This window comes from Eumetopias jubatus, unplaced genomic scaffold (assembly GCF_037043125.1).
Source record: "Eumetopias jubatus isolate StellerSeaLion01/CBP00866 unplaced genomic scaffold, mEumJub1_p1.0 scaffold_10, whole genome shotgun sequence".
NCBI classification, from domain to species: Eukaryota; Metazoa; Chordata; class Mammalia; order Carnivora; family Otariidae; genus Eumetopias; species Eumetopias jubatus.
This window is the reverse complement of record NW_028274816.1, coordinates 83,032,641-83,059,104: the sequence shown is the minus strand read 5'-3', so window position 1 is coordinate 83,059,104 and position 26,464 is coordinate 83,032,641. Positions and strand designations below refer to the sequence as shown.

General features: G+C 59.5%; 2 protein-coding genes across 2 annotated transcripts in view; both read left to right on the top strand.

The window, feature by feature from the left end:
- The first annotated feature begins 48 nt into the window (after positions 1-48).
- On the top strand, positions 49-18,488 carry SLC26A11 (solute carrier family 26 member 11). The gene is given in 19 exon segments (XM_028112728.2): positions 49-118; positions 1,107-1,342; positions 1,875-2,067; positions 2,430-2,515; positions 5,044-5,123; positions 6,159-6,301; positions 7,575-7,750; positions 8,184-8,256; positions 10,137-10,187; positions 12,037-12,097; positions 13,634-13,689; positions 13,765-13,905; positions 15,334-15,378; positions 15,381-15,460; positions 15,691-15,790; positions 16,240-16,334; positions 16,336-16,374; positions 16,827-16,899; positions 17,664-18,488. Coding segments are annotated over 18 exon segments (1,818 nt in total). The 5' UTR covers positions 49-118; positions 1,107-1,108; the 3' UTR covers positions 17,756-18,488.
- A 7,420-nt stretch (positions 18,489-25,908) lies between these two features.
- The window catches only part of RNF213 (ring finger protein 213), a 101,854-nt gene continuing 101,298 nt past the window's right edge, over positions 25,909-26,464 (top strand). The window contains exon 1 of the mRNA XM_088028094.1: positions 25,909-25,953. The gene's annotated coding sequence lies outside the window, so the exon portion shown is untranslated. The remainder of the gene's footprint in view (positions 25,954-26,464) is intronic.

The following is a 26,464-nucleotide window of genomic DNA, read 5'->3' as shown; positions in this document are numbered from 1 at the left end:
CCCCGGGTGATCACGTGCGCTCCAGGCCCCGCCCCTCCCTCTCCTCCCTCCCGCTCCCTTTGCGGTTCCTGCGGACCCCGCTGCGGCGACACCCGGAGACCCCAACCTGCGGCACCCGGTGAGTCCGCGGCGGGCGGGGAGCGGGGCCCGCGGCCCGGGGCGGAGTGGGCGAGCTTCGGGGGACGGGCCGGGGTCGCCGCGGGTGGCGCGGGGCCCGAGGGTGCGGGCTCCTCCCGCGGGGACCCTTCCCCACTGTGTCTCCACCGCGACCCCACCAGGTCCTCGCCGCCCTCGGCCTTGCTGGACTGATCAGCCGGCGTGGAGTCCCGTGGGTTAGACGGCAGGGTCCGGGGCAAGCGTCCTCGCGGGTGGGAGGCGGGGTGTGTCCAGAGCTGGTTAGGGGGGTGAGGGGTGGTATGCGGCTGGTTTTCCCCCCGGGGGTTGCCAGGACCCTAGAGAATGCTGCGCGTCCTGAATTAATGGCCTCGGACGCTCTCCCAGAGCCCGCTTGAGTCCCTGGGCGCTGCTGTAGGGACGGGAAAGCCACAGGTGGGGGTGGGGTAAGGCGCGGCCTCAGGGTGCGAGACCCCCAGCCGCCAGCGCCGCAGTGGGTGGAGTCCGCGGTGCTACGCACTTGGAAAGCCTGGGGCGCTCATGGCTGCAGTCCCCCCCCCGCCCCCGCGCACACCCCCCCAGCCGGACGAGGGTGTCCCCGTGGATCCTGCTACTCCTTGCACTGCTCCCCGCTAAATTCCTTGGGGAGGGAAAAAGAAGAAATGCAATTTTTCGGGAGGAGAGGCGTGGTGTCTCTTTAGTGTTTGATTTTCTCATTGAGAAATCATATACTGCATTTTTCCTGGCAAGTGTCGGTGGAAAGGAGGCAGCTGGGGTTGGGGCAGGTGGGGTTCAGGGAGAGCAGCGAGCAGGGGCCAGGGTGGGGGACTACACCTTTTCTTGAGGCCCCGTTCTGCACCGGTTTGGCTTCCCCCTTGGAGGGGGAGGAGACGGATGTGCCTCTCCTGAGGGCCCTAGACCCTGCCTTATTGCTGCATTCTCCCAAGCCCCGACCCTGACTGCTGGTCTTGTGGCCCCCATGCACACTCCAGGCATGCCATCGTCTGTGAAGGCGTTGGGTCAGGCCAGGACCTCGGGTGCCAGTATGGCCCCCCAGGCCCACTGCTGCTCCCCTGCGGCCGTGCAGAGGCGGCTGCCCATCCTGGCGTGGCTGCCGGACTACTCCCTGCAGTGGCTGAAGATGGACTTCATCGCTGGACTCTCGGTTGGGCTCACAGTCATTCCCCAGGCGCTGGCCTATGCTGAGGTGGCTGGACTCCCGCCCCAGGTGAGACGGCTGCCCCGGTCGCCGCCCCCACCCCAGCCTCAGCAGCTGCCCGGAAGCAGAGTAGGAACGTATCACATGCCCTCCACACAAGTGGTGCGCCAGAACTCCAGCCCCGCGGGGCCCCAGAAGTCTTGGTGTACCGTCCACAGCACGTGACTGCCTTGGGGCAGTTGCATGCCCCCGTAACTGCTCTTGTCACACTTGTCACACGAGGCACTGAGCTAGTTCTGGGTTGTCCGAGGGGGCCAGCAGGATGACTCACCGTGGTCTCAAGGACACTTTCTTAGACTCATAGACTGAGACAAGCATCCAGGCCTTTCCATCCATGCTGGCACCCAAGTGGGGTGAGGTAGAAAAGAGGCTCCTAATCGCTGTGGGTCTGCACCATGGCTAACGGGGTGAGCGCTCTGCCCTGTGTGCGCTGCTGTGTAGTCTCAATGGCCCCCACAGATCCTGTGCTCAGACATCTCCCCCTGGGACTCTGTGGGCCCCCTGTGCGCCTCGTCGATGCTCAGTGCCGTCTCCCCCCCAGTACGGCCTCTACTCTGCCTTCATGGGATGCTTCGTGTATTTCTTCTTGGGCACCTCCCGGGATGTGACGCTGGGCCCAACGGCCATCATGTCCCTCCTGGTCTCCTTCTATGCTTTGCACGAACCCGCCTACGCTGTGCTGCTGGCCTTCTTGTCTGGCTGCATCCAGTTAGCCATGGGTTTCCTGCGCTTGGGTAAGACTGTTGGGCCTTCCTGCCGGGGGGGTACCCAGGCACCTGCCTCCTGGGGATGCCCTGGCCCTCAGCTTTTCCTTTTTTTGCCTCTAAAGGGCTGTTCCTGTGCGTGTGTGAAGGTTGGGGGGGAAGGGTTCTCCTCAGCCCTCCGCTGTTCTGCTTAGAGGCCAAGACATTTGAAGAAGGGTCCAGGGCCTCAGACCCTAGCCTCCCTTTCCCGCTGTCCAAACCTGTCCATACAGGGTGTGTGTGGTCCAACAGTGCTTAGCCCCAGTCCCCCCAGCCCACCTCTCCCAGCCCACATCCACCCACGTTCTCTGGGACTGGTGGTCCCAGCTCAGTATTCCTTCTTGGCTGGCCAGGCTTTCTGCTGGACTTCATCTCCTGCCCCATCATCAAGGGTTTCACCTCCGCTGCCGCCATCACCATCGGCTTCGGGCAGATCAAGGTAGGCACGCTGCTTGGCGGCCAGGCTCCTCCTGGGTCATAGGACCGAGACTGGCTTCCCCACGTGTGGGCCAGTTCATGTCTTGCTCTTCCAGAGCTCAGAGCACAAGGTGCTCAAGTGGTCTCCATCGATTCCGGGAGCCCTCGGGGGAGATGCTAAGTGATGGTGGGACCGTACGACAGGTAACTGGGGTGACTGGTAACAGCAGCCCCACCCCTGTTGGAGCTTTGGGGCCAGTGTGCTTGGTCCGCCTCATGGGGCGATTCCGTTCTGCTGCCTTCCCTCGGCCTCGTAGGTCATCAGCATCCCGTTAACATGTTGAAGAACGAATTATTTCTCCATGCTCGTTTAGCTAGGTGATTTCATTTTAACGTTTTTTCCCCCAATTTCTGTTCAGGATTTTTTCTTTAAGATTTCATTTATTTATTTGAGAGAGGGAACATACGCGCAAATAGGGGGAGGGGCTGTGGGAGAGAGGCAGACTCCCCGCCGAGCAGGGAGCCCAATGCGAGGCTCAATCCCAGGACCCCGGGATCATGATCTGAGCCGAAGTCAGAGGCTTAACCAACAGCCACCCCGGTCTACCTTTTACAGATGATGTTTTAAACGGAAATATAAAGAGGCAAGGACTTTGAAAAATACCGAACAGAGGGGCACCTGGGTGGCTCAGTCAGTTAAGCATCCGACTCTTGACTTCAGCTCAGGTTGTGATCTCAGGGTCCTGGGATTGAGCCCCCTGTGGGGCTCCATCCTTAGCGTGGAGTCTGCTTGAGAGTATCTGTTCCTCTCCCTTTGCCCCTCCCCCACTTGCGCTTTCTCTTTCTCTGAATAAACAAGTAAATAAAACCTTTAAAAAAATCTGTAAAACGCGAAAGGTTTATGCGTTTTGCGCCTGGGTGGCTCAGTCGTTAAGTGTCTGCCTTCGGCTCAGGGCATGATCTCAGGGTCCTGGGATCGAGCCCTGCGTCGGGCTCCCTGCTCGGCGGGAAGCCTGTTTCTCCCTCTCCCACTCCCCCTGCTTGTGTTCCCTCTCTTGCTGTGTCCCTCTTCAAATAAATAAATAAAATCTTTAAAAAAAAAATCTGTAAAAAATATTAGAACCAATCGTCATCAGTGAGCTGATGCCGTCATTTATTCTTACTGGGTGTTAGGTTCCTGAAAGGCAGGTATGGTTTTGCTTGCGGCTGTGGCCGTCCAGCCCCGAGCCTTGTACAAAAGTACGTGAGTGCTCAGTTGGGTGTGCAGAACGGAGCTGAGCCAGATTGTACAGATGAAGCCCCTGGTGGCCGCCTGAGGGCCCACCCCCGTCTCAGGGCCTGCCGTCAGCACCGCGCCTCTCTAAGGCATGGTTCCCGTGGCCAGGCTCTGCTCCGGGCTGGCCCAGGAGAGCCTTCCTGAGGGAGATGGACTGAGAGTCAGGGACGGGAGGGTGTGAGCAAGAGGAAAGGAGCGGACCCTTTCTGCATTCCTACTGTGGGCCAGATGCTGGGTTAAACCCTCCCTTGTCTTGGATTGTCCTGATGCTTCCGGGAGGCAGGTTCATTATTATCTGCGCGTAGAGAGGTGGGAATTCGTTAGGTGTGGGTGGGCATGGTTAGTGTATGACGCACACACGTATGTCTTGGTAAGTGTGGCAAGTGCTGTTTTGTGGGAGGGTCTTTTATTCTGGAAACGATATGTTTCCTTTTTGGTGTCAGGAATGTTCTTTTATGCAACTGTAACATGTAGAAGGTAGCTTCTTTATGTACTCGTGCTTGGCAGTGTTAGGTCCCCTAAATCTTTAACACCTCGATTGAGCCATGACAGCCATCTGAGAGCCCTAGGCAGGGTGGGGGTCGGGAGTGGGGGGTTCTCCTGACCTGCCCTGGCAGGAGCGCCCTGGGTCCCAGAATCCTGTGTTTCCGTGCAGGTGTCTGTCCCCATTCGGGGCTGTGTGCATGGGTTTTGGGATCCTTGGTCTGGGCCTCAACCACCCTGCTAACACTGCCCACCCGGTGTCAAGCAGGATAAAGAACTAAAACACAGAGGAGAGCCCCTTCTCCCCTCCAAGGACCCTGCCTGCCTGCGCCCCTTCAGCGGTTCTTCCCTGGAGGCCCTCAGAGCTCTTGGTAGTTCTGCCCACAGCTCCACCTCATTTTCCTTCTGCCAGGGGTAGTGCCCGGCAGGTGGGCCTCTGGCCAATGGCAAGGGGGGGCAGGGCCCGCACTGAGTGAGAGCAGGGTGTGTCAAGGGCAGTGGGGCCCACGGGGCAGGCAGGCAGTGACCTGGACCCTTGACCAGGGCATGGCTGCTTTGAAATCACCCAGACATTTTCCTCACAAGGGAGAATTATTCACCAAGAGATGTCTTTGACCCCAAACACGAAATGCCTCTTCTCTCGAGGATAATTCTGCTCTCCTGCCCCGGGGGGCTTTGGGAATGGGCAGATGGTCTCCAGAGAGCCTCTGGATGTGCCCGCGAGGAAGGGGGCAGAGATGTGCTGAGAGGTTGCGGGAGAAGGTTGTCTAGTCCAGTCTCTGTTTGGACAGAACCTCCTGGGACTACAGGATATCCCGAGACAGTTTCTCCTGCAAGTGTATCAGACCTTCCGCAAGGTCGGAGAGACCAGGTACGTGCCTGCCGTGTGGTCCTGCTCTTCCTTCTGGAGCCCCTGTCCCGGGCCCCACCCCATTTCCCACCGCCCCCCCCCCCAGGTGGCATGTATTCCAGTCCCCTGGGGCCTGGCCGCCCAAACAGGGTCCCAGAGCAGCATCCCAGGGGAGCGGGTTAGAAACGCAGACCCTCAGCCCTGCCCAGCCCTGCTGCATCGGTCAGCGTTCAGCAGCAGCCCCGGGGTGTCGGTGTGCACCCTGAAGTCTGAGAAGCTCTGCCCCGGGGCCTGAGAGCTGGTCAGCGTGCCCCTGCTCACAGCCTCCGTGGGTGGGCCGCACGCAGAGGAGGAGTAGCGGTCTCCCTGAAGGCTTGTAGTTCAGTGAGGAGAACACAGGGCACGGGGGAGGCAGGTGCAAACCATGTGCAGAGAGAGAGGATGAGAGCCTGACCGCCGCTCGTGGGGCCTCTTCAGATGAGGGGCCTCTCCCAGAGGGCAGACGCAGATGCTTCTAGAGAAGGGCAGCTGGTAGCCAGGACCTCTCCTTGCTGGAGGAACACTCTTGTTCCTGGGGGGAGGGGGTGGGGGACACCGACGACCGGCTGTCTTCTCCTCTGCTTCTGATCAGCTGTGAGGCTTCCCAGGGCCCATTCCATCCGAGCCAGGGGCTCCCTGGCCCAGGATGTGCAGCCTGGTGGTGGGGGGGGATTCCTCCTCATCGCGGGGGCAGGGGAATTGGAGACTGACGGGTCAGAGGGCCTCACAGGCTGTGAGAAGTGAACCTTCTGGAACAGATGAGGTTCCAGTAGCCACAGAGCTATGTGGCTGTAAATGTGAGCCGTAGCCCTACCGCCATTGTGATCTGGGCCTCGACTCCGAGGCCTGCGTAGTCGCTGGGTGCTGAATCGAGTCTTGAAGGAGAACAGGGATGCATGTGTCTTGGGAAGAAGCGAGCAGAGCAGTAGAGAGAGAGGCTTTCTGGCAGAAGGGGCGATGGAAGGGCAGGGGTGTCCGCCCCGGGCCGGCCTGGGTGTGACCGGTGTCTGTCCGCAGGGTGGGCGATGCCGTGCTGGGGCTCGTGTGCATGGTGCTGCTGCTGGTGCTGAAGCTGATGCGGGACCACGTACCTCCCGTGCACCCCGAGATGCCCCCGGGCGTGCGGCTCAGCCACGGGCTGGTTTGGACTGCCACCACAGGTGAGTGGTGCTCTGGCCGAGGATGGGCCACAGCCATCCTGCACACCGGCGGTGCACCCCGTGAGATTCTTCTGTCGCTGGGCTGGTGTGACCTGGGCGTGACCTGGGCACCAGATATTGAAAGTTGCCAGCTGCCTCTGATGCACGGCCAGGGTGCAGAACGGCGTTTAGTAGCAGGAGTTCTCAAGCACAGGCAATTTTGACCCCCCGGGACATTTGGCAATGTCTGGAGTCGTTTCTGGTCGAGACTGCTGGGTGGGGCAGTCATGGGCACCTGGTGGGGAGAGGCCAGGGAGGCCCCCGAACGCCTGCAGTGCATAGCCGATGGCGAAGGATGATCTGGTCCAGAACGTCAACGGTGTGAGGCCGGGAAGCCCTGGCTGGTCCCCGAGGGAGAAAACACATGGATCACGTGCTTCTGTTCGAGCCGCGCAGCTCTGAGCCTGGGTTTCCCATCACACAAATGGGTAGCGGGGCCCTGGGCCTTTCCTGCACCCTGGAAGGTGGTAAACAGCTAAAATAGCTGTAGTCCTGATGACAATGTCCGTGAAAAGAGTGATGCAGCCTTTTGAGAGCTGGGTCCGTGATGGCGCTCATATTTTGGGAAGAGATATCGCCCCCATTTAAGAAGCCAGCACAGGGGCACCTGGGGGGCTCAGTCTGTTATGCATCTGACTCTTGGTTTTGGTTCAGGTGGGATCAAGCTGCGTGTTGGGTTCCACACTCAGTGGGGAGTCTATTTGGGATTCTTTCTCCCGTTCCTGTCCCTCACCCCTGCTTGTTCTCTTTCTCTCAAATAAGTAAAATATTTTTTCTTTTTAAGATTTTATTTGTCAGAGAGAGCATGAGCGCAAGCAGGGGCAGAGGGAGAAGCAGGCTCCTTGCAGAGAGAGCAAGGAGCCTGACACGGGACTCGATCCCAGGACTCTGGGATCATGACCTGAGCTGAAGGCAGATGCTTAACAACTGAGCCACCCAGGCGCCCCATAAATAAGATATTAAAAAAAAAAAGAAAAATCCAGCACAGCTCAGGCAAGAGCCGAGAGGTGGGACCCGAGGTGACCAGTAGATGACGTGGGTGGGCCGTATGTGTCACTGTGGGCCTGTCCCGCCATCTCACATCACGTGCTCATGCCTGCCCCTCGGTCGCTGGTGTGTGTGCTGTTTTCCAGGCTGCGGTGTGGGGGGTGGGTGTCCTGCTTCCCTGGGTGTATTTACTGCTCCAGTTACCCAGAGGAGCCAGATTTCACCAACGGTCTCCCTCCTGTCCTAGCCCGCAATGCTCTGGTGGTCTCCTTTGCCGCCCTGGTAGCATACTCCTTCGAGGTGACTGGATACCGGCCTTTCATTCTAACGGGGCAGACCGCCGAGGGGCTCCCTCCAGTCCGGATTCCGCCCTTCTCAGTGACCACGGCCAATGGGACAGTTTCCTTCACCGAGATGGTACAGGTGGGTGGAGACGGGGAGCCAGGCCTGCCGGGTGGGGCTGAGGTGGTCTCTGGGCCTGGTTCCGTGCCTCTGGTGCATCCGCTTCATAGCAAGGAGCTCCGAGCCCAGCTAGGACTGCTGAGTCCTCAGGACCGAGGGCCTCTGGGTGCAGGGACAGGCACAAAAGGGTTCTGGGCCCGACCTCAAAGGACACCACGTTTAGTTTTCTGCCCGAGCCCAGGGTGCTTCTCGCGCTGTGGACACTGGCAGAGCAGGGATGTGTCCTGTGCTCTGCTCTGTGTCTGGCCCTGGGTGTGAGCTCCCGGCCCTGCAGCTGAAGCACAGCTCTGGTCAGATGCAGAAGAGCGCATGCCAGCCTTGGCGGGTCACTGCCTGGCCGGCCCCTCCTCGCCTTCCCTGGAGGCCCACTTACTGTCCCTCTCTCTTCTCTCAGGACATGGGTGCTGGGCTGGCCGTGGTGCCCCTGGTGGGTCTCCTGGAGAGCATCGCGGTGGCCAAGTCCTTCGGTAAGATGCCCGCTGTTGGGGCCTCCCAGTGGGGTGTCCCGGAGCTGGCCTTGCCTGTCTGCTCTCTTGCTTGCTTTTATCGGCTTAGGTTTTTAACGGCTTGAGTTTTTATCCAAGTAACGCATGCTTGTGTTTTTAACAAAAAAACGTGTAGTAAAAGTGGATTTATGACAAAAACCCACATCTAGCGGTGGCTGGTAACGTGTGCCAGCCTGCTGTCCGGAAGGAGAAGGCCCTGCGTTTCGCCTTCACCTTTCCTCTGGCGTAATGGTGCCCCCCATGGGCTCCCAGTGGCTCGTGAAGTTTGATCCATCACATCTTGGGGTGAGATGCTGCGGCCTCCACCCACCAGACACATGCAGTTAAATTACTTTGTGGGTCGTAGTGAAACGTAGTAGGTCAGGAAGAGATAAGTTTTAAGTCGGTCTTTAGTTTTGGTGTAATTTACGTTATTTAAAGCTTTCACGTAATAGGTAATAACGGCTGTGTCTGATGACAGGTTCCCAAAATTCGTAAAAATTTACCAATGCGCTCTTTCCAGCTGGCTGAGCACCCCTGGCCTGTGCTCTCCCCGCCCCCAGGGAGGCCGGGACGCAGTAATCTACTTAAGTGCCTATTTGTTCTCCCAGAACAAATGTCCTCCGTCAGAGCTGAGGCTGCTCCATGCCTCGAGTGTCCGCTCCCTTGGGTCTGCGGGGCGTCCGGCTTCGTGTTGTGCGCGTGGATGGCATTTTCCTTTCGTTCTACAATGGTTACACTCTTGTCGCACTGGGGTACAGGTCGATTCTGAAGATGAAACCCAATAAAGGGCGTGCACGTCGCCGTAACCACATAGACTGGATCTGGTTGTGGCAGCATCCCGACACCCCCCCCCCCCCCCCCCCGCCAAGGAGACTCGTGCCTGATGCGCCTTCTGAGGGGTCATCCCTGCTAATCACCAGCGGCTGCTCCAGGTCCCACCGCACGTTCCGATCAAGTTTTCCTCATGCAGTTTCTGTTTTTCTGATGATCTTTCTTCCGGCTGGGGAGTTTTGGGGGTATTTTGGAGTCTGTGTCTTACAGCATTTATGCCTCTTGTGACTTTAAAACTGTTTTCTTCTGAAGTCACTTGATGTCCCGTCCTAACTCGTAAGCTTGTCATTCTCCGAAACCAGGGTTGGAGAACCACGGCCCGCGACCCAAGAGTAAGGAGTGGTTTTTACGTTTTAAACATTTGAAAAAATTTCCAAAGATTAGGATTTTTGCGACACACGAAAAGTGTGTGGAATTCGCGTCACAGTGTTTATATAAAGAGGTGTTCCTGGAACACGGTCTTGCTCATGTGTTTTCGGGTCCCCACGGCCGCTTCCAGCTACGTACGACAGGCGCCGAGTCGTCGCGACAGACCGTGGCCCGCAGCGCCTGCAGTGTTCCCGGCCAGCCCTTCCCAGAAACGTTCACCCGCCCTGCATCCCCCCTGCAAGCTTGCCGGCCCCTCTGTCTGCACGGCCCTGGCTGGGACCTCTGGGCCTCGACATTTGTAGTCAGAGAGGGTTTAGTTTCAGACTTTCTGCCCTTCTCACGGAAGCAGCGTGTGTTTGTGGTAGGAAACGTCCAAAGCGCTGAAACATAGAAAGGAGCGAATCGCTTGCAACGTCCACCGCTACCGCAGTCACCTGCTGTTCACGTGTTGCTGTACGTCTGTCTGCTTTGTGTGACGCAGCGACACAGATGTGTATGCTTGCGTACGCACACGTGTTTTATACGTGTTCACGTGTCGTAGTTACGACAAGGAGACAGTGCTGTGGGTAGAGATTTATAACCTGTGTTTTTGGTTCGTGAATATTTTCTTACTGGTGTCGTGTATCTAGTGACAGCATTTTCATTGTCCTTTCTTTTAGCTTCTCAAAACAGTTACCGCATCGATGCCAACCAGGAGCTGCTGGCCATCGGTAAGCCCCCCGCGGTGGCTCTCTGAGGTCGAGAGTGCTTCTCTGCATCTCGCCTGAGCTGCACAGGTCATAGGGATGGTCGCGGTGAGCTTCAGGGAGCAGAGGTGGCCCCCAGTTGGGCCCTTTGAAAGCCTTGTGTGGATTCATCCTTAAGCCTCCAGATGGCTCAGTGTAATCCCTAGGAGCAGGCTGCTGAGGTGTGGCGTCCATGCTGACCGACGCTTGTTGAGCGCTGGCTGTGTACCCGACCCCGAGGTCCGCAGCTTTGTGCTGTGTCAAGGAACACCCGGCGTGTCCCCCCTGGGGTCAGATTGCTGAGGAACGTGGCCCGGCAGGACCTGCTGGTCGAGCGGGACCTTGACCGCCCCGGCCCCCCACCCTGGGGCCTCCCTCCAGGCCGGCAGGTGGCTCCGTGAAGACTTGGGGAGGGCCCACTGTGGATGGGTCTGTGCCCGGCGTCCCAGTTTCGTTTGGTCTGACCTCTCTGGTGATTCGTTCTGAGGACGTGACACGAGTCTTAAATTCGGTTATCGTGACTGTTGTTAATTTTGTGGACACCAGGCCTCTCTGTCTTTCCCTCCTGCCCCTGGCGAGGTGGGCACGGGTCGGAGTGGGCAGAAGCCCCGGTGCCTTCCCGTTGGAGTCCACGGGAGCCTCCCCCGTTGCCACTTCACCTCGCAGCAGCTGTTTGGGCCCGAGCCAGTGGCTTTCCCGACAGCAGAGGGCGTGGGGCCCCAGGATGGGTCCCTGGAGGTTTGGGGGGGCTCCTCTCTGAGCCCGTGGTGGCAGGCGTCGCCTGAGTGGCTGGTGAGGTGGAGTTAGCCGGGACTCGCTCGCCCCCAGGCGGAGGAAGTCTGTAGACTGACCTTCCCCGCACTCAGCAGTAGAAGTTCCAGACAGTATCTCCTTCCCGTTTCCGCGAACAGCGGAGGACGCCTCTGCTTCACGGCAGCGACGAGCAAGGAGCGGTCACGAAGCCGAGGTTGTTGAGCTGCACGTGTGGACCCCATGGGCTGCTGACCCGGGGTGTAAGACAGGCCAGGCAGCTCTCCAGCAGGCACATAGCAAGAGGCCTCCATCGACCCTACAGAACACCACACGGGGAGGAGCCACACGTCCCCGCTCCTCAAGCAGTGGGGCCCCTGACCTGAGTCTCGAGGGGCCATCATAAGGAGTCAGGATGACCACGTGTGGTCCGTGCATGGCCTCTGCCACGTCCACTGATGTCTGCTCTGCTCTCGCGGCGTGTGCTGGGCTGTGGGACCTGAGAGGGCCTGGCTCTGAGCGGGCCCCACCCTGAGCTGTCTCGAGCCGGTCTTGGACCTGTGACCCCATTGTGGTGTTTGTGAAGGTGCCAGGGTGAGCCAGATGCTGGCAGGGTTCTGTCAGGCGTGGGTGGGTCAGTGTAACGGGGGTGGACACTTACTAGCCATGACCTCCTGCCCCAGCTGGTCATCTCACGGGAGGAGTGTGGGTCTGAAGGAACTCGTGGGGTACAGCGGGTGGGCAGCTGGCTGCCAGGCAGTCTTAAGTGTCCTTAGTCCCTCCTGGGGAGGTGGGTTCCTCTCCCAGTTGCATGTGGGAAAAGGTGTATTTAGCTCACCGGGACAGGGCTGCGGCCAGAGTTATGTCACAGTGAGGGTCGGTAAACTTGGCAGAGATCATGGTTTGTTTTTCCTACCCCGAGACAGACACATGGATGTAGACGTAGGATTCTCCTGGGTGATTCCTTTGGCCTTCTGTCTTCTGTTTCCTTTCTGGTTTCTGGCCTCCTTTCCCCTGCCACCCCCCATCTGTTTTAAACCCCTCTCCCTCCTGGATAAACCTTTTCCTTCCACTTTCTCCCCAGGCCTGACCAACGTGCTGGGCTCCCTCGTCTCTTCCTACCCGGTCACAGGCAGCTTTGGACGGTGAGTGACCCATGTTCTTCCTTCCCTGTGCCTCGGGGGGCAGGGGGGAGTCCCAGCCCAGGCCAGACGGTCCGTGTCCGCCTCAGAGAGCCTGCCCGGTCTTTGCACACGTCTCAATGCCACTTCGTTCTTCTCTGAGGCAGAAGCCTGCCCGTGCCAGCCGCCGCAACCCTAGATCAGTGGCGTCCGTGGGAGGCAGGAGTGGGGCTCGCTCAGCTGTCCTTCACCATGATCTCACGTGGTTTTCTCTGATAGCCCCGAGCTTTACTCCTAAAACGTTCCCAGCATGTGGCAGTGCTCCTGCATCTCGTGGCAGAGTACATTCCTAAAGGAAGTGGGGGTAGGAACCACCGCACTCTGCCTGGAGAAGCGGGGGGCGGGTCACGCACAGCCTCCACACGCAGCCTCGTAAGGCAGCGGGGCGGGACAGAGGGTGACCTGGGACTGAGAAGAGGCAAGGGGGCGTCAGCCCGCAGGGCCCAAGTCCCCAGAACTGCTGGCCCCACCCTGTCTTGAGTACCAGACCTCCCCGACACCCCCACAGCACGGCATCCGAGGGGCTACAGGGCATGCTCAGTGTCCCCCCTGTAAATAGGAGTCACAGCGGGGCCCTTGTCAGAGTTATTGGAGGTTACACGGAGAGCGCGTACAGCAGTGCCAGGGGCCGCTTTGTGGAATAAAAGCTCTGTTTCCTTGATGTAATTTTTCACCTGTTTCTGCTGCATAATCAGTGTGTCAGGCTCACAGGGTCTGTGCCCCAGGTCCGGCACGGCACCTCGTGTGTAACGGTTACTGAAAACGTCAGTGCGTCTTTAAGGAAGGAGATTCCTGCCTAACTCCACAGCAGTGAAGGGTGACTTAGGCTTTCTGTGGACATGTATAGACGGAGGGACGTATTTCCAGAGGACGTGCCGGCGGGCACAGGTCACGGTCAGGGTGATGGGGAGCGCGTGCGAGGCAGAATCCTCACTGTCGCAGAAATCAGGTGCCGTTCCTTTATGGTCTTCACGGTGGCAGAGGGAAACGTGGGCCCAGGACCAGTTTTTTGGCAGAGATTCAGGTCTGAATGTAGCTTTCCAAACAGACAAAACGAAAAAGGGAAGTTGAAAAGGAAGGACAGCCACGTTCGCTTCCAGGTTTGCCCTGGCAGGAGCTCGCTGGCAGCGTCTGGTGTTTCTCCGTGTGGATGAGCGCATGCATGTGTGTGCGTGTGCATCTGCGTGTGGGAGATGCCAGGGTCGTAAGCGGGACGTCGTCCCACTCGAAGGTGTCACCGCGTCTCCCTGGCCGTGGACACAAGGGTCATCCTTTCTAACGGCAGCGGGGAGTGGACGCGTTTGCTTGAGCTGCCGTGACACGGGCTGGGGAGTTTATTTCCTCCCCCGCTGGAGGCTGGAAGTCTGCGTCTCCCCCTTACGTGCCGGTGTCCGCGGGGCCCCCGTGTCCCCTCGCAGGCGCTCCCGTCCTGGGAGCGCCGCGTCCCCTGCTCTTCCAGGCTCCCACCCACAGCCACTAACAGCGTCTGTCGCCTTGCAGGACAGCTGTGAACGCCCAGTCGGGGGTGTGCACCCCAGCGGGGGGCCTGGTGACAGGTGAGCACCCCCCATTGTGCCCGGAGCACGTGCAGGGGCGGGGCCGGAGGTCACGGGCGCCCCGTTTCCCCGCAGGAGTTCTGGTGCTGCTGTCGCTGGACTACCTGACCTCGCTGTTCTACTACATCCCCAAGGCGGCGCTGGCTGCCGTCATCATCACGGCCGTGGCTCCGCTGTTCGACACCAGGATCTTCGGGACGCTCTGGCGCGTGAAGAGTACGTGCGTCCTCGCCTGTCTCCCTCTCCCTCTCTCTCTCTCTCTCTGTCTCTCGTGCACACGTCCTGGGTTCTTACCCCGCCGCCTTCCGGGACCCAGATGGTAGGGTTGGAGCTGGGCGTTATCTTTGTTCTGGGAGGTGGTCCCGGGTCAGGGCTTCCTTCAACTCCTCTGGCTGCGAGGAGCGCCCAGGCCGGTTCCCTGCAGTGCTGAGCCAGTCTGCAGCTCACACGGTGCCCTGCTGCTCGTCCTCCGCCCCTCCCCCTTCTCTCCACCCCTTCCCCTCCCCCCTCCCCTCCCTCCTCTCCACCCCTTCCCCTCCCCCCTCCCCTCCTCCTCTCCACCCCTTCCCCTCTCCCTCCTCCCCTCCCTCCTCTCCACCCCTTCCCCTCCCCCTCCTCCCCTCCCTCCTCTCCACCCCTCCCCTCCCCTCCTCTCCACCCCTTCCCCTCCCCCTCCCCTCCCTCCTCCTCTCCACCCCCTTCTCTTCCCCCCTCCCCCCTCCTCCTCTCCACCCCTTCCCCCTCCTCCCCTCCCCCCCTCCTCCTCTCCACCCCTTCCCCTCCCCCCTCCCCTCCCTCCTCTCCACCCCTTTCCCTCCCCCTCCCCTCCTCCCTCCTCTCCACCCCTTCCCCTCCTCCCCTCCCTCCTTCCCCCTCCTCCCCTCCCTCCTTCCCTCCCTCCTTCCCCCTCCTCCCCTCCCTCCTTCCCTCCCTCCTTCCCCCTCCCCTCCTCCCTCCTCTCCACCCCTTCCCCTCCCCCTCCCCTCCTCCCTCCTCTCCACCCCTTCCCCTCCTCCCCTCCCTCCTTCCCTTCCCCTCCTCCCCTCCCTCCTTCCCCCTCCTCCCTTCCCCTCCTCCCCTCCCTCCTTCCCCCTCCTCCCCTCCCTCCTTCCCTCCCTCCTTCCCCCTCCCCTCCTCCCTCCTCTCCACCCCTTCCCCTCCCCCTCCCCTCCCGCCTCCTCTCCACCCCTTCCCCTCCTCCCCTCCCTCCTCCTGCACCCTCATCCCCCTCTTTTCCTCTCCTCCTCTCCCTCCTCCCCTACATTCCTCCCCACCTTTCTCTCTCCCTCCTCCCCTCCACTCCTCCCGTTCTCCTGCACTCCTCCCCATCTTCCTCTTCTCTCCTCCACTTCTCTCCCTGCTCCTCTCCACCTCCCCTCCCCTCTCCTCCTCCCCCTTTGCCTCCTGCCCTTCTCGCCCTCCCCCTGCATTCCTCTTCCTCCCCTTGCATTGCTATTCTCCTCTTCTCTCCCTCTCTGCCCCTCTCCCTCATCTCTCTTCTCCCCTTTCCAGCCCCAAGCCCAGCAGCAGCTGGAGGGAAGATGGGAGACGTCCAGGGTGACCAGTGTGTCTGACAGAACAGTCCCCACGTCCCCCGCAGCTTACCGAGGGGGACCGCCCCTCAGCTGGACTGCTCTCTCGCAGGGCTGGACTTGCTGCCCCTCTGCCTGACGTTCCTGCTCTGCTTCTGGAGGTCCAGTATGGCATCCTGGCCGGGACCCTGGTGTCCGTGCTGATTCTCCTGCACTCCGTGGCCAGACCCAAGATGCAGGTACCAGCCTATCCGTTGTCCCTGCAAGAGGGATCCGCTGGGCTTGGGGGGGCCTGGTGGGGTGAGGTGCTGTATGCTTCACGCGCCCGCTCGTCGGCTCCATGCCCCCCTCCCTTCTGTCGGTCTGGGTTGGGGCCTCCTGCCTGGGCAGGCCACCCTAGCCAAGCTGCCAGGTCGGATGCGCCTCCAGGACCTACAGGCTTGCCCCTCCTTTGTCCCCCTGTCCCCAGGTGTCAGAGGGGCCGGTGCTGGTCCTGCAGCCAGCCAGCGGTCTGCACTTCCCTGCGGTGGAGGCCCTCCGGGAGGCCGTACTCACCCGGGCCCTGGAAGGTACGTAGGTCAGGATGAGGTGGGCTGCAGTCACCCCCAGCTCCTGCCACTGTCTCTGCATCCCCCGTCTGCTGCCCTCAGGACCCAGGGCCCTGTCCTCAGCTCCCGGGAGCTCACCCCACTCCCGGGTCCAGGACGTTGGGTATCTCAGAGTGGTGTCTAGTGGGTGCTTGCTGTCCGCACGCAGCACGGGGGGCTGTTGCCAATCTGTGTTCCTAAATACCCATCCCTTTCTCCGGGGAGTTGGTATTTAGGGGAGAAAAGGGGGTCTGTTCGTCTTCTGAAGGAAACTGCTGCTCTGTGCAGCTGTCTGGGGTCCTGCCGCCCCTGGCCGCCCCCACCTCACGGGGGGATGGAGCTCCGATGGCGTCACTGTGCCCCAGGCCTCTGGCCAGGGCTGCCTGCCACCGCCCATGCCCCGTGTGACCGGCTGGCCCCTGTCTCCGCAGCATCCCCCCCACGCTGCGCGGTTTTGGAGTGCACGCACGTCTGCAGCATCGACTACACCGTGGTGCTGGGGCTCGAGGAGCTCGTGGGGGACTTCCCACAAGCACGGCGTCACCCTCGCCTTGGTCGGCCTGCAGGTGGGTGTCGTCAGCTGCTGGTGAGTCGGTGTTGTTCCCCCCCCCCGCCCCCCCGTGTCAGGACGAAGGCGCTGAGGCTGGAGAAGCTGCGTGACCTGCCCAAGGCCCAAGGTCACGTTCAAGGATGCTGCCTGCCCCCCCCCCCCCCCCCCCCCCCCCCCCCCCGGCTCCAGAGTTCACTCCTGTTATGTTGTTTGTTTGTTTGCAGAGAGCTCGTTTTTGGGTCTCTCAGAGAGTAATCATTTTAAAAGTCTCCCTCTTCCAGCACAGTCGAGGGGCAGTTTCTTCTCTCCGTTTGCCTGAGTAGAGGTGAAGCTGTCCCTGCCGGGAGACTCTGGGGGAGGCCGTGACACGCAGTGACGCTGGGCCGGGGGTGCCTGCCCCAGCCCACCCGTGCCTGCCCGCTGCAACGGGGGCACCCTGCCTGGAATTAGAGTTTCTCTGCCCCGCAGGTTCCTGTCCTCCGTGTGCTGCTGTCTGCTGACCTGAAGGGTGTCCAGTACTTCTCCACCCTGGAAGAGGCAGGTGGGTGCAGGCCGAGTCAAGGAGAGACCCGCGGCAGCGCGGTACGCCCATGGCACGTGGGATGGGGGGCAGGACCGCAGGCCCGAAACTCAGCCCTGGCAGGGTCAGGGGTTCGGGCGCCCCAGTGCAAGCGTGGGGAGCACGGGCGCGACGCGGTGGGTGAGGTGGAGGGCACGGTCGGGGCCCTCCTGTTCTGGGAGTCACTTCAGGGGTGGTTTTACTCACGTGCGGCGTTCGCTCCGTGGATGTGCGGACCCCACGTGCGCGGCTCGGGGTCTCACAGGTGGGGGTGGCCGCAGGCGACGTGGGACGTTTCCATCATTCCAAAGAGTGCCGTCAGTCCGTTCTCATGACCCCCACTAGGGGTAGCAGCTGTTCGGCTTCCTTCCCTCATGAGTCAGCTCTGCCTGTTCTAGAATGTCACGTATCTGGGATCAGAAGGACTTTGTGTCTGATTTCTGGGGCTTAACGGGGTGTCGTCGCTGGGAGCAGCTCACGTGCCGACCCACAGGAGATGGGGAAGAGACGTGGCCCGGTCATGCTGGAGGGCCCCGCGGCACTAAGGAAGGGTCGTCGGGCGTGGACAGTGATGAGGCGCAGACAGGGACTTAGGCGGAACCTTGCCGGGGCTCTGGGTGCTGGCCGGGGGGACCCCAGCTCCTGTGCACCAGGACTCTGAAGCGCCGGCTCTTTATCCCATCCTGGGGCGTGACCCTTCCTCACTTCCGCCTCTTCTGTGCTTGCACGTCTCGTATTTTCTGCAGAGAAATACCTGAGGCAAGAAGCAGGGAGCCAGCCCTACAACGTCAGCGAAGACTCCCTTCCGGAGCACAAGATCGCCCTGCTGAAGGCCTGATGGGGGCGCTGATGGGCGTCTGATGCTGGGGGGTCTTACGGAAGGTTCTGGATGCTGGGATGCTAGATGCTGCCCTATAAACGCCTTGGCCCGAGGGCTCTGAGCAGGTGACCCCCGAAGGAAGAAGGAAACTTCGCATCGAGATCCACAGGTGGGACTCCCGGGCTTTATTTGGGGTGACTGAAAAATCACCTCCTTTCTGTTCCCTGGGCATGAACCTTTTTCTGAAGAACGGTTTGGAGAGAGCCTTCTAGAATGACAGATCCTGTGAGAAGAAAGGCAGGATTTCCACCTGGTCGGGGGAAGGGCCCTCACACCCCAGCACCTTCCTGGTTACGGGGGGTGGTGGGGTTGGGCAGCTCCGAGGCGAGTTCCAGTCCGGGTGGCGGCATCTGTGCTGCTGTTGGGAAGGAAACCGAGATGCGCGAAATGACTTCATGTGTCTGTGAAAAATAATTTTGTTGTCAGTGTTTTTTAAATTAAAAAAGCAAGAGCTTTGGTGTTTTGTAAAAACCATAAATGCTTATTGTAAAACGTACAGGAACTCCTCTCCTCCATCCACTTTGGTGGTAGTCCCTCAGGCCGCCTCCCCCTCCACCCCATCGGTCCGTCAGCATGCGGGTGTGTGTCCCCAGCCGCGTGTGGACGGGGTCATTGCATACATGGTGCTCTGTGACCCACACTTTCATGCAGTCCTTGCTGTGAATTACTCATTGTTATAATAAATAGAGAATACGTGATCTGCAGTGTCTCCAACGTGCTTTATTCTGTGTCTGTGTCACAACGGACTCCCCGAGCCTCTACATGTGGACTTTTCTCGTCCAAGGTGTGTACACCTTTCCACCCCTGCCGTCACAGCCAAGGAAGGTTGGGCTCCCAGGCCTTCTTCGAGAAAGACCTCACTGTGCAGGTGGGCCCCGTGGAGCTCCCCAGCATTCCCACCAAGACATGTTCTGGCCCCCCAACCAACCCCCACCCCTGAATCTGCATTTCCTGCATTTCCTTACCTCGAGCAGCTCTCTCTGTGCACAAACGAGCATGTCCTGGAGCCCTGTGTGCTGGGCCACCCCTCCCAGGGCCCCGTGGAGCATCCGTCCAGTGTTTCCTGGCCCCCAAGCCAAGCACACCTCTTCTCGAGCCAAGAGATCTCCCATTCAGAGCAGGCGGATCCGTTGGCTCTGGCAGGACCTGGGCTCTAGGATCTTCACCCAGAGCCGCACCTGTGACTCAGAATCCACTCCAACAAAGCCTGAGTGTGTCTGCCAGGAAGCAGATCCAAGGATGGTTAGCACAACGTCATTAGCAATTTTAGAAAATGAAAGCAAGCTGAATGTCTCCATTTAGGAATGTCTTAGCCACAAAACACACACGCTGGGATGGCGTGCGGCAGTTAAAGGAACAGGGTGGAGCTGTGCAACTCTACACACTGGTGTCTGAGGAAAAAGAGCAAGTTGCAGAGCGATGCTCATCTTAAGAGATGTTCGTGTGAACACACCCACGGAACGATGTGGCGATGTCTGTACGAGTTTAAAAAAAGTCCTGGAAAGATACACATCAAACTGATAAAAGGAATTACGTTGACGTTATGCGGCTTGGGTTGATTTTAACCATCTATGAGTGGTTTAATTTCTCAACGGTATATTCGCATATAGTTAAAAATTAAGTTATGGCTTAATGTATAAAGTTTATATTAATATAATACATAATTATACAGTTAGGCTTTAATTTATAATTTATTAAATTATGAACTTACTAAATTTATAATTAAGTTATGATTAAATCTTCATTTCAAAAAAAGAGAAAAGATTGGAATGGACCACGGTGTGGAAAGACTTTGGAATTCGGTGCCCGAGGATGTGGGGCTGGGTCGTCAGCAGACGTGCCCCTCTGGGCCTTGGCCTGTGCCCCAGGGCCCGCAGGGCGGAGCTGACGGTACCCTGGCTGGTGTTGTTGCCTACAGCTGGCTGGCAGGGTGACAGTGCCCCCAGCACCAGCGCAGCCCCCAGCACCAGCGCAGCCCCCAGCACCAGCGCAGTCCCCAGCACCAGTGCAGTCCCCAGCCCCTCGGGAGCGTGGCCACGTCCCTGAGACGTGCGTTCACACTGTGTTCCCCCTGAGATTCATACCCTGACTTGTAGTGCCTGACTCCCGGTACCTGAGAATATGCCTTTATTTGGAAATAGGGTCATGGGAGGTGTAATTAGTTAAGTGAGTCCATCCTGGAGTAGGGTGGCTCATCCATACGGCTCAGGCCTTAAAAAAAGAGGAGGTTTGGCCCAGACACACACCCAGGGAGAAGGCCACCTGAACAAGGCAGAAGTCAGGGTGATGCTTCTATAAGCCAAGAGCAGCGAAGACTTGTCAGCAAGCCCCCGGCAGCTGGGAGAGAGGCCAGGAACAGATTTTGCCTCAGCCTCAGAAGGACCCCACCGTGCTGACCCCAGGATCTCCTGGCCTTCGGCCCCGCCTGGTCTGTGCTGCTTTGTTAACAGCAGCCCGGGCAGACTAATAAGGTGTTCAGTGCTGGCTCCTGCAAGCGCATTCCACTTGCCGGCCGGCCGCCGGCTAGGCAGGACCTCACCGGTGCCTTGGGAAGCCACATGCCGAGAATGGCCGAGTTCGGGTCAGCGGGCGTGGAGGAGGGCACCTGCTGAGCAGCGGCCCATGGGCACTGCCACCTGTCACAGCAGCTCCCAGAGCCCCGACTATACGGTGAACAGTGACCCAGATCCGCGCCCTCGACGGAACTACAACACACGCCACACACTGAGCCACACGGGCAGCTTCCCATTTCCAGTTGTCCCTGTAGGACAAGGAGCAGGTGAAATTAATATTTTACTGACCCCATTACACCCACGATACTACTTTCAGCCCGTGATCTATAGACAGCTCACCAGTGAGACAGCTGACCTTGTTTTGCTCATACGACATCTTGAAACCCGCTGTGGACCGTGCGCACGCGGCGCGCCGCGGTTCAGACCAACCACGCTTCGAGGGCTGCGTGCCACGTGTCCCGTGGCTGCCGTGTCCACTTCCAAGGTGGCTCAGAGGCCCCGGCTGCTCCGAGCTCCTAGCTCATGCCCGTGCTTGTCTGTACTCTGTCCCAGGGGGTGGTTGTGAGAGTCTCTGACGTGGTGACGATGGAGGAGGCAGCATGCTGTGGCTGGCTCGCAGAGACCTGTGTTGAGTCCAGGCTGTTCTGGTTTCTCACTGCGTGACATTAAACTGTCTAATCTCCCTGACCCTTAATTTCCTCCAAAGAGCCGTTGCAGGGGTGGAGTTGAGGGGCAGGGTAAGGAGCGACCGGCGTGTATCAGGCACCGAGGAACCGCCGCTACTCGGAGCTGGACCTCCTGTCACCGTCCTAACTCTGGCGGCTTGATGCCGGACTCTGAGGATGGAGACATTGGGGAGGGTGGAGGTGAGGGTAGGAGGGAAGCTTTAGGCCTCAGGCTGCACGCCGTGCTCCTCCCCTGCCCCAGGGAAATGAACCAGGACAGGGTCAGGCTCCACGCCGTGCTCCTCCCCTGCCCCCAGGGAAATGAACCAGGACAGGGTGAGGGGAATCCCGTGTGACTGCACCATCTTGCCTGCAGTCTGAAGCCACCGTGGAGGGCCCCCCCCCCAGTGTCACCAGCTCTTACAGTGGCAGCTGTAGGCTCGGTGGCCACGTCCCTGCAGGCCCCACACCCAGGGAAGCCTCCTCATGGGTCAGGGTGCTCTGCATGCTAACGTGGGGAGCAGTGGGTGTCCCCATGAGTGCCACAGTGGGGCGGGGACCTCCATCTTCAATAGAAAGTCGGCTGGAGCCGGGCTACCCAGCCTGGGCTGACTGGGAGCCAATAGCAAACCTTTTTCTGGCTGCACTGTGATTACTTAAAGAAATTCTGTTCTGCGTAGATCTACCTACCCTCTGTAAATTCAGCTACTGATGCTGGCCAAGAACCTGTCCCCCCTCCCCACTTCAGAATAGTTTTAATCCCGTGGAAGGACCCAAGTTTATCCAAACCACAGGAACCCTTTGCAGTGCCAGATGGCTGCATCTTTTAGGGGAGATTTGGCAGAGCCCACGGAGCTGGTGCCTGCAGTAGGTTGAATTCTGTCCCCTGAAAAGAGTTGAGTTCTTGACCCTAGAAGCCTGTGACTGACCTTATTTGGAAACAGGGTCTTGGAGGATGTCATCAGTTGTGTTCAGAGGAGGTCACACTGGATCGGGGTGGCCCTAAATCGGATGGCTGGGGGGACGGAGACACACAGGTAAGGAGAATGCCATGAAGTCACTTGGTTACTCTTCTCAGTTCTGTGCCCCCTGCCCCCGAAACACACAAGGAGCCACAGCACCTCCATAAGGCTGCCCTTCTGTCTGTGCGGGCCTGCCGCCCACGTGGGGGCTGGGTCGGTGCCAATGGAGGTGTTGGACCCCACCGTTTCAACCTGAGGTTCTTGCTCCATGGCGTCAAGAGTACGATCCCTGGTCGAGAATATCCAGGCCCAGAACACTGACTCCCACCAGCCAAACTCAGCCCCGACCCGTCTGTACCCCAAAGCCTGTTTCTGGACCGCCAAGCCTCTCTCAAATAGATCTGTGGTCTTCCCGTGGGAAAAACCGGAGCTGAAGAGAAGACCTGAAGGCAGGCAGGTGAGTAGATGCACCGAAAGCCGGGAGCTGCAGGCCCCTCTTGTTTTGCACGGTTTTTATTTATACAGCTCTGGGATAAATGAGAGCATTTTGTTCAGCCCTGCCTGGTCATACAAGCCCAGCTTTGAGATGGCTGGATGCACCAGTCCGGACCAGGGCCACAGAGCTGTGCTGTGGGCAGTGGCAGAACCACATGCCCTCAGGCCTAGATTCTCCTCATAAAGGCCTCCTTGTTCTCGGCCTCCCCCCACCCCCTCCTGCACTTACGCTCCCTGCAAAGTGTGCCCCTCTGCTGGCTGCACCCGAGCAGGGGCGCATCCTTCCTGCAGGCGACCCCAGGAGTCTCAGTATACGCAGGCGAGGAGCAAGGCCGGCCAACAAGGTAAGTTTTGGGTCCCACTGAATCCATTCTATAAACACTGGCGGCTGCAAGATCAAGATCAAGGACATTTCAAATGCTCCAACATCCATGGAAACTGGAAGATGTTCTATGCCGAGTTTGACCAGGCAGACCACGTGGCTGAGTCCATGGGCTCCTCCCCACTGATGTCAGGCAGCTGACCCTGGGAAGAATGCGCGGGCAGGCTCTCCGCCAACAGATCTTCCCCAAGAGGGGGTCAGGTTCTTTGTGAACGCTGGGCCAAGGGGAGAGATTCAAGCCTGCAGGCTCCATGCCACCACACGTGTAGGGACAAGGCTGAGGTTGGCACCACCTGAAACCTTTCCTCACGCCCTCCTCCCTTCCCCCCATGACCGAATCCTCCTCCTGCACCGACATCAGTCTTTGATCTTGGCTCAGCCCCACAAAGGAAACCACTTCTACTGTTGTCCTCGTATTTTATTATTTTTCTCTTATTTCCTAATGGTATTAGATCAGATATGTTATTTTTTGTCATACTGTATATATATTATTTTTTCAAATATTGCGTGCCTATTCCAACATATATGTTTATTGCATGTATGAAGACCAGAGAATGGGGCGCCTGGGTGGCTCAGTTGGTTAAGCGACTGCCTTCGGCTCAGGTCATGATCCTGGAGTCCCGGGATTGAGTCCCGGATCGGGCTCCCTGCTCGGCGGGGAGTCTGCTTCTCCCTCTGACCCTCCCCCCTCTCATGCTCTCTCTCTCCCTCATTCTCTCTCAAATAAATAAATAAATAAATAAATAAATAAATAAATAAAATCTTTAAAAAAAAAAAAAGACCAGAGAATATAAAGGGTCTTCTCTGTGAGTACTCACAACGGGCTCATAACACCTGGCTTTTCCATCTTTTCTTTGTTTTGTCTTTATTTGGTGTACTCCATGAGTTTTGACTTGGTTCTTTGGGTCGCTAACCATCTTTATGGTGCAGGTGTCCTGACGACAGGACCACTTATGCCAGGTTCTCAGCGCCTAGAGGAGGAAGGGTTCGGAACCTCTGCTTTCCTTGGAACACCTGGTGGCTTGTTTCTGCGCCTGTCAGAACAGGATGTCCACGCCTACCATGCCACTTACCTAAGACTTCTCAGAAAGTAGGGAGTCGGAGCCTGGCTCTAGGTGGGCTTCCTCTTCTGGAGGTTGGTGTCACTCAAAGTCATCCCTGCAAATGCAGGTGACAACCCAGCTCTGAGGTAGCCTGGCTAGATGGGCTCTTAGTGGCTGAGGGAAGAGGAGGTGACCTGATACTCCAGCTGAAGCCTCATTGATCTTGAGCCACAAGTTAAGTTGGGGGTGCAGAGACAGGTAAGGCAGGACAGCAATCCCCGTCTCTCAAAGGTGAGATTTTAAACATCCTTTTACAGTTTGCTTTCTGCTAAGGAGTGGTCAAGAACATAGAGACGGGAACAGGAACGATTCCCTGGGGACATTAAAATGGCCTTAAAATCCAAAGGGTGTCTCCCTTGGTGGGGTATCTCTCCTGGAAGCATCCTCATTCCTAAGGCTGTGTTGGGTTTTACGACAAACAGGCTACACCACGCAGGTCAGGGTGTTTTCTCAGCCACCTGACTCGTCCAGGATGTGGCTTCCTGACCCTGCCAGGCTGCAGAGTGCTGACCGCAGTGCCCGCTCTGCCGGCCCTTCAACCACTCCATTACTTGGGGCAGGCTAAGGGTTCTGGGGCCCACGAGCCACCTTTGCCTGTGGGGGCACACGCGGGAGGTGCCACCTGGCCAGCAGGGCTAGCTCGTCACTGGCCTGGAAGGGCGTCTGGGTTTTGCTCCGCTGGCATCTCCCCAAATCTAACGGTGGCACAGGACAGTGTAGGGTAGGGCTGGGCCCTCCCTTCACTTGTCATTCCCAGAGGATCCCCAGATTCCCAGAGCCTTCCCTGGATCCTGACTAAGCCCCCTCTCCTGCTAGGACCCAGCAGGGAGAGCCCAGTCCAGTCTGCCCAGCCTGGCACCCCGCCTGGAGCCCCCTTCTTTCAGAACAAGCTCTCTTTCCTGGGCCCCACATAAGGTCAGTACAAGGTCAAAGGCCACAGCAGTGGACACGGCTTAGATCCTGCCCAGATCCCGATGAACTAGACAGTGGGGGTGGCTGGTCGTGAGTTGGGGTTTGTGGCTTTGAGTAAATACGAGATCAATCATGGCAACCTGTGCTGAGCACCCCCTAAGCACCGCCTGAACTCTGTGATGCTGGGTGTGAATGAAGAAGCCAGATTTGCAAGGGCTGGGCACTGCGGGAGGGGGCCCCAAGAGGAACTGAGCTTGCTGTTCACAGGCCAGAGGAAGGGCAGTGTGGCTGGAGCTTGTGGAAGGGAGAGAGTTGGAGATGGGCAGGACAGGGACCCCAGCCTTTTAAATTTGATCATAATCATCCAAACTGGACTTTGTAGCAGCACAGGGGCCCACAAGTGCTCTCAGGCTGCGCTGGTTCTGGGGGAGAGGGCTGTGAGGAAAGTCGGGAGTAATACACAGCACGCACTTTGCTTGGGTCCTGGAACACCAGCATTGGCTGTGTTGTTGTTGTTGTTGTTGTTGTTGTTGTTAATGATAAATTCTCCAACAGCCCTAGGATGCTGCACTATGAGCTCACAGATGAGGACACTGAGGGGTGGAGGGGTAGGGGGTGCAAACGCAGGCTGGGGTGGCCTCTTGGTTATCAGTGACCATCCCAGGGCTGGGCGCGGGCTGGAAACCCTCTACGACTATCGGCCACTGTGGTCACTTCATCTGCACAAGGTCCCGATGCGACGGGGCTGGTGACCTCCTCTTTGCACCGGAGTGACCCACCTCGCGTCCTCTGTGGCCCTCCCTGGCCGGCCGCTGGCTCTCCAGGGCGGGGGGGGGGGGGGGGGGGGGGCACTGTCCAGGGTGCTGGGCTCCAAGGCTGGGGGCTGCTGCGGGAGACGGGGGTGCGGACCCTGCTGGGCCGGAATCCGGGCTCCCTTGCACCCCGGCCCGCGGGAAGCGGCAGGCGGCACCTCCCCCTTGGCCTGGCGCCGGGTCCACTGGGAGGCGCCATGGGGGGCATTCTGGCCGCACCCGCCCGAGCTCCTCCACGCCCGCAGGGGCGGAACCCGGGCCAGAGAAACGAAACCGGGCGGCGGCGGAGGCTTGCGCGCCGGGGCGCCGCAGGTGCGAGCGGGCGCGGGGCCGCGGGGATGCGGGGGGCGCGGGGCCGCGGGGATGCGGGGGGCGCGGGGCCGCGGGGATGCGGGGGGCGCGGGGCCGCGGGGATGCGGGGGGCGCGGGGCCGCGGGGATGCGGGGGGCGCGGGGCCGCGGGGGGCGCGCGGGGTCTCGCCGGGCCTAGCCGGGCAGAGGGCGCGGGGCGGGGCGGGCCGCCGGGTCCTCAGGTCTGGGTCGTGGCGCCTCCGTGCTGCGGGCCGTGCCCTCCCGGCTGCCTCTTCCTGCGGCGCCTGGTTTCGGTTTCGCCTCGGGCTCCCGGACCCGCCCCGCCCCGCCCCGCGCCGCGCCGTGCGGACCCCGCTCCCGGGCCGCGGGCAGCCGGTGGGCCCGAGGAGCCCCCGGGCGCCGCGCCTCCCCCGGGGGCGGAATCCTTTGCTCTCTCGAGTTGCCACACCGGAGCAGCGCTGTGGCCCGGGGGTGCCCCTATGCGTGTGCACAGTAACTTTCTGGAGAACAGC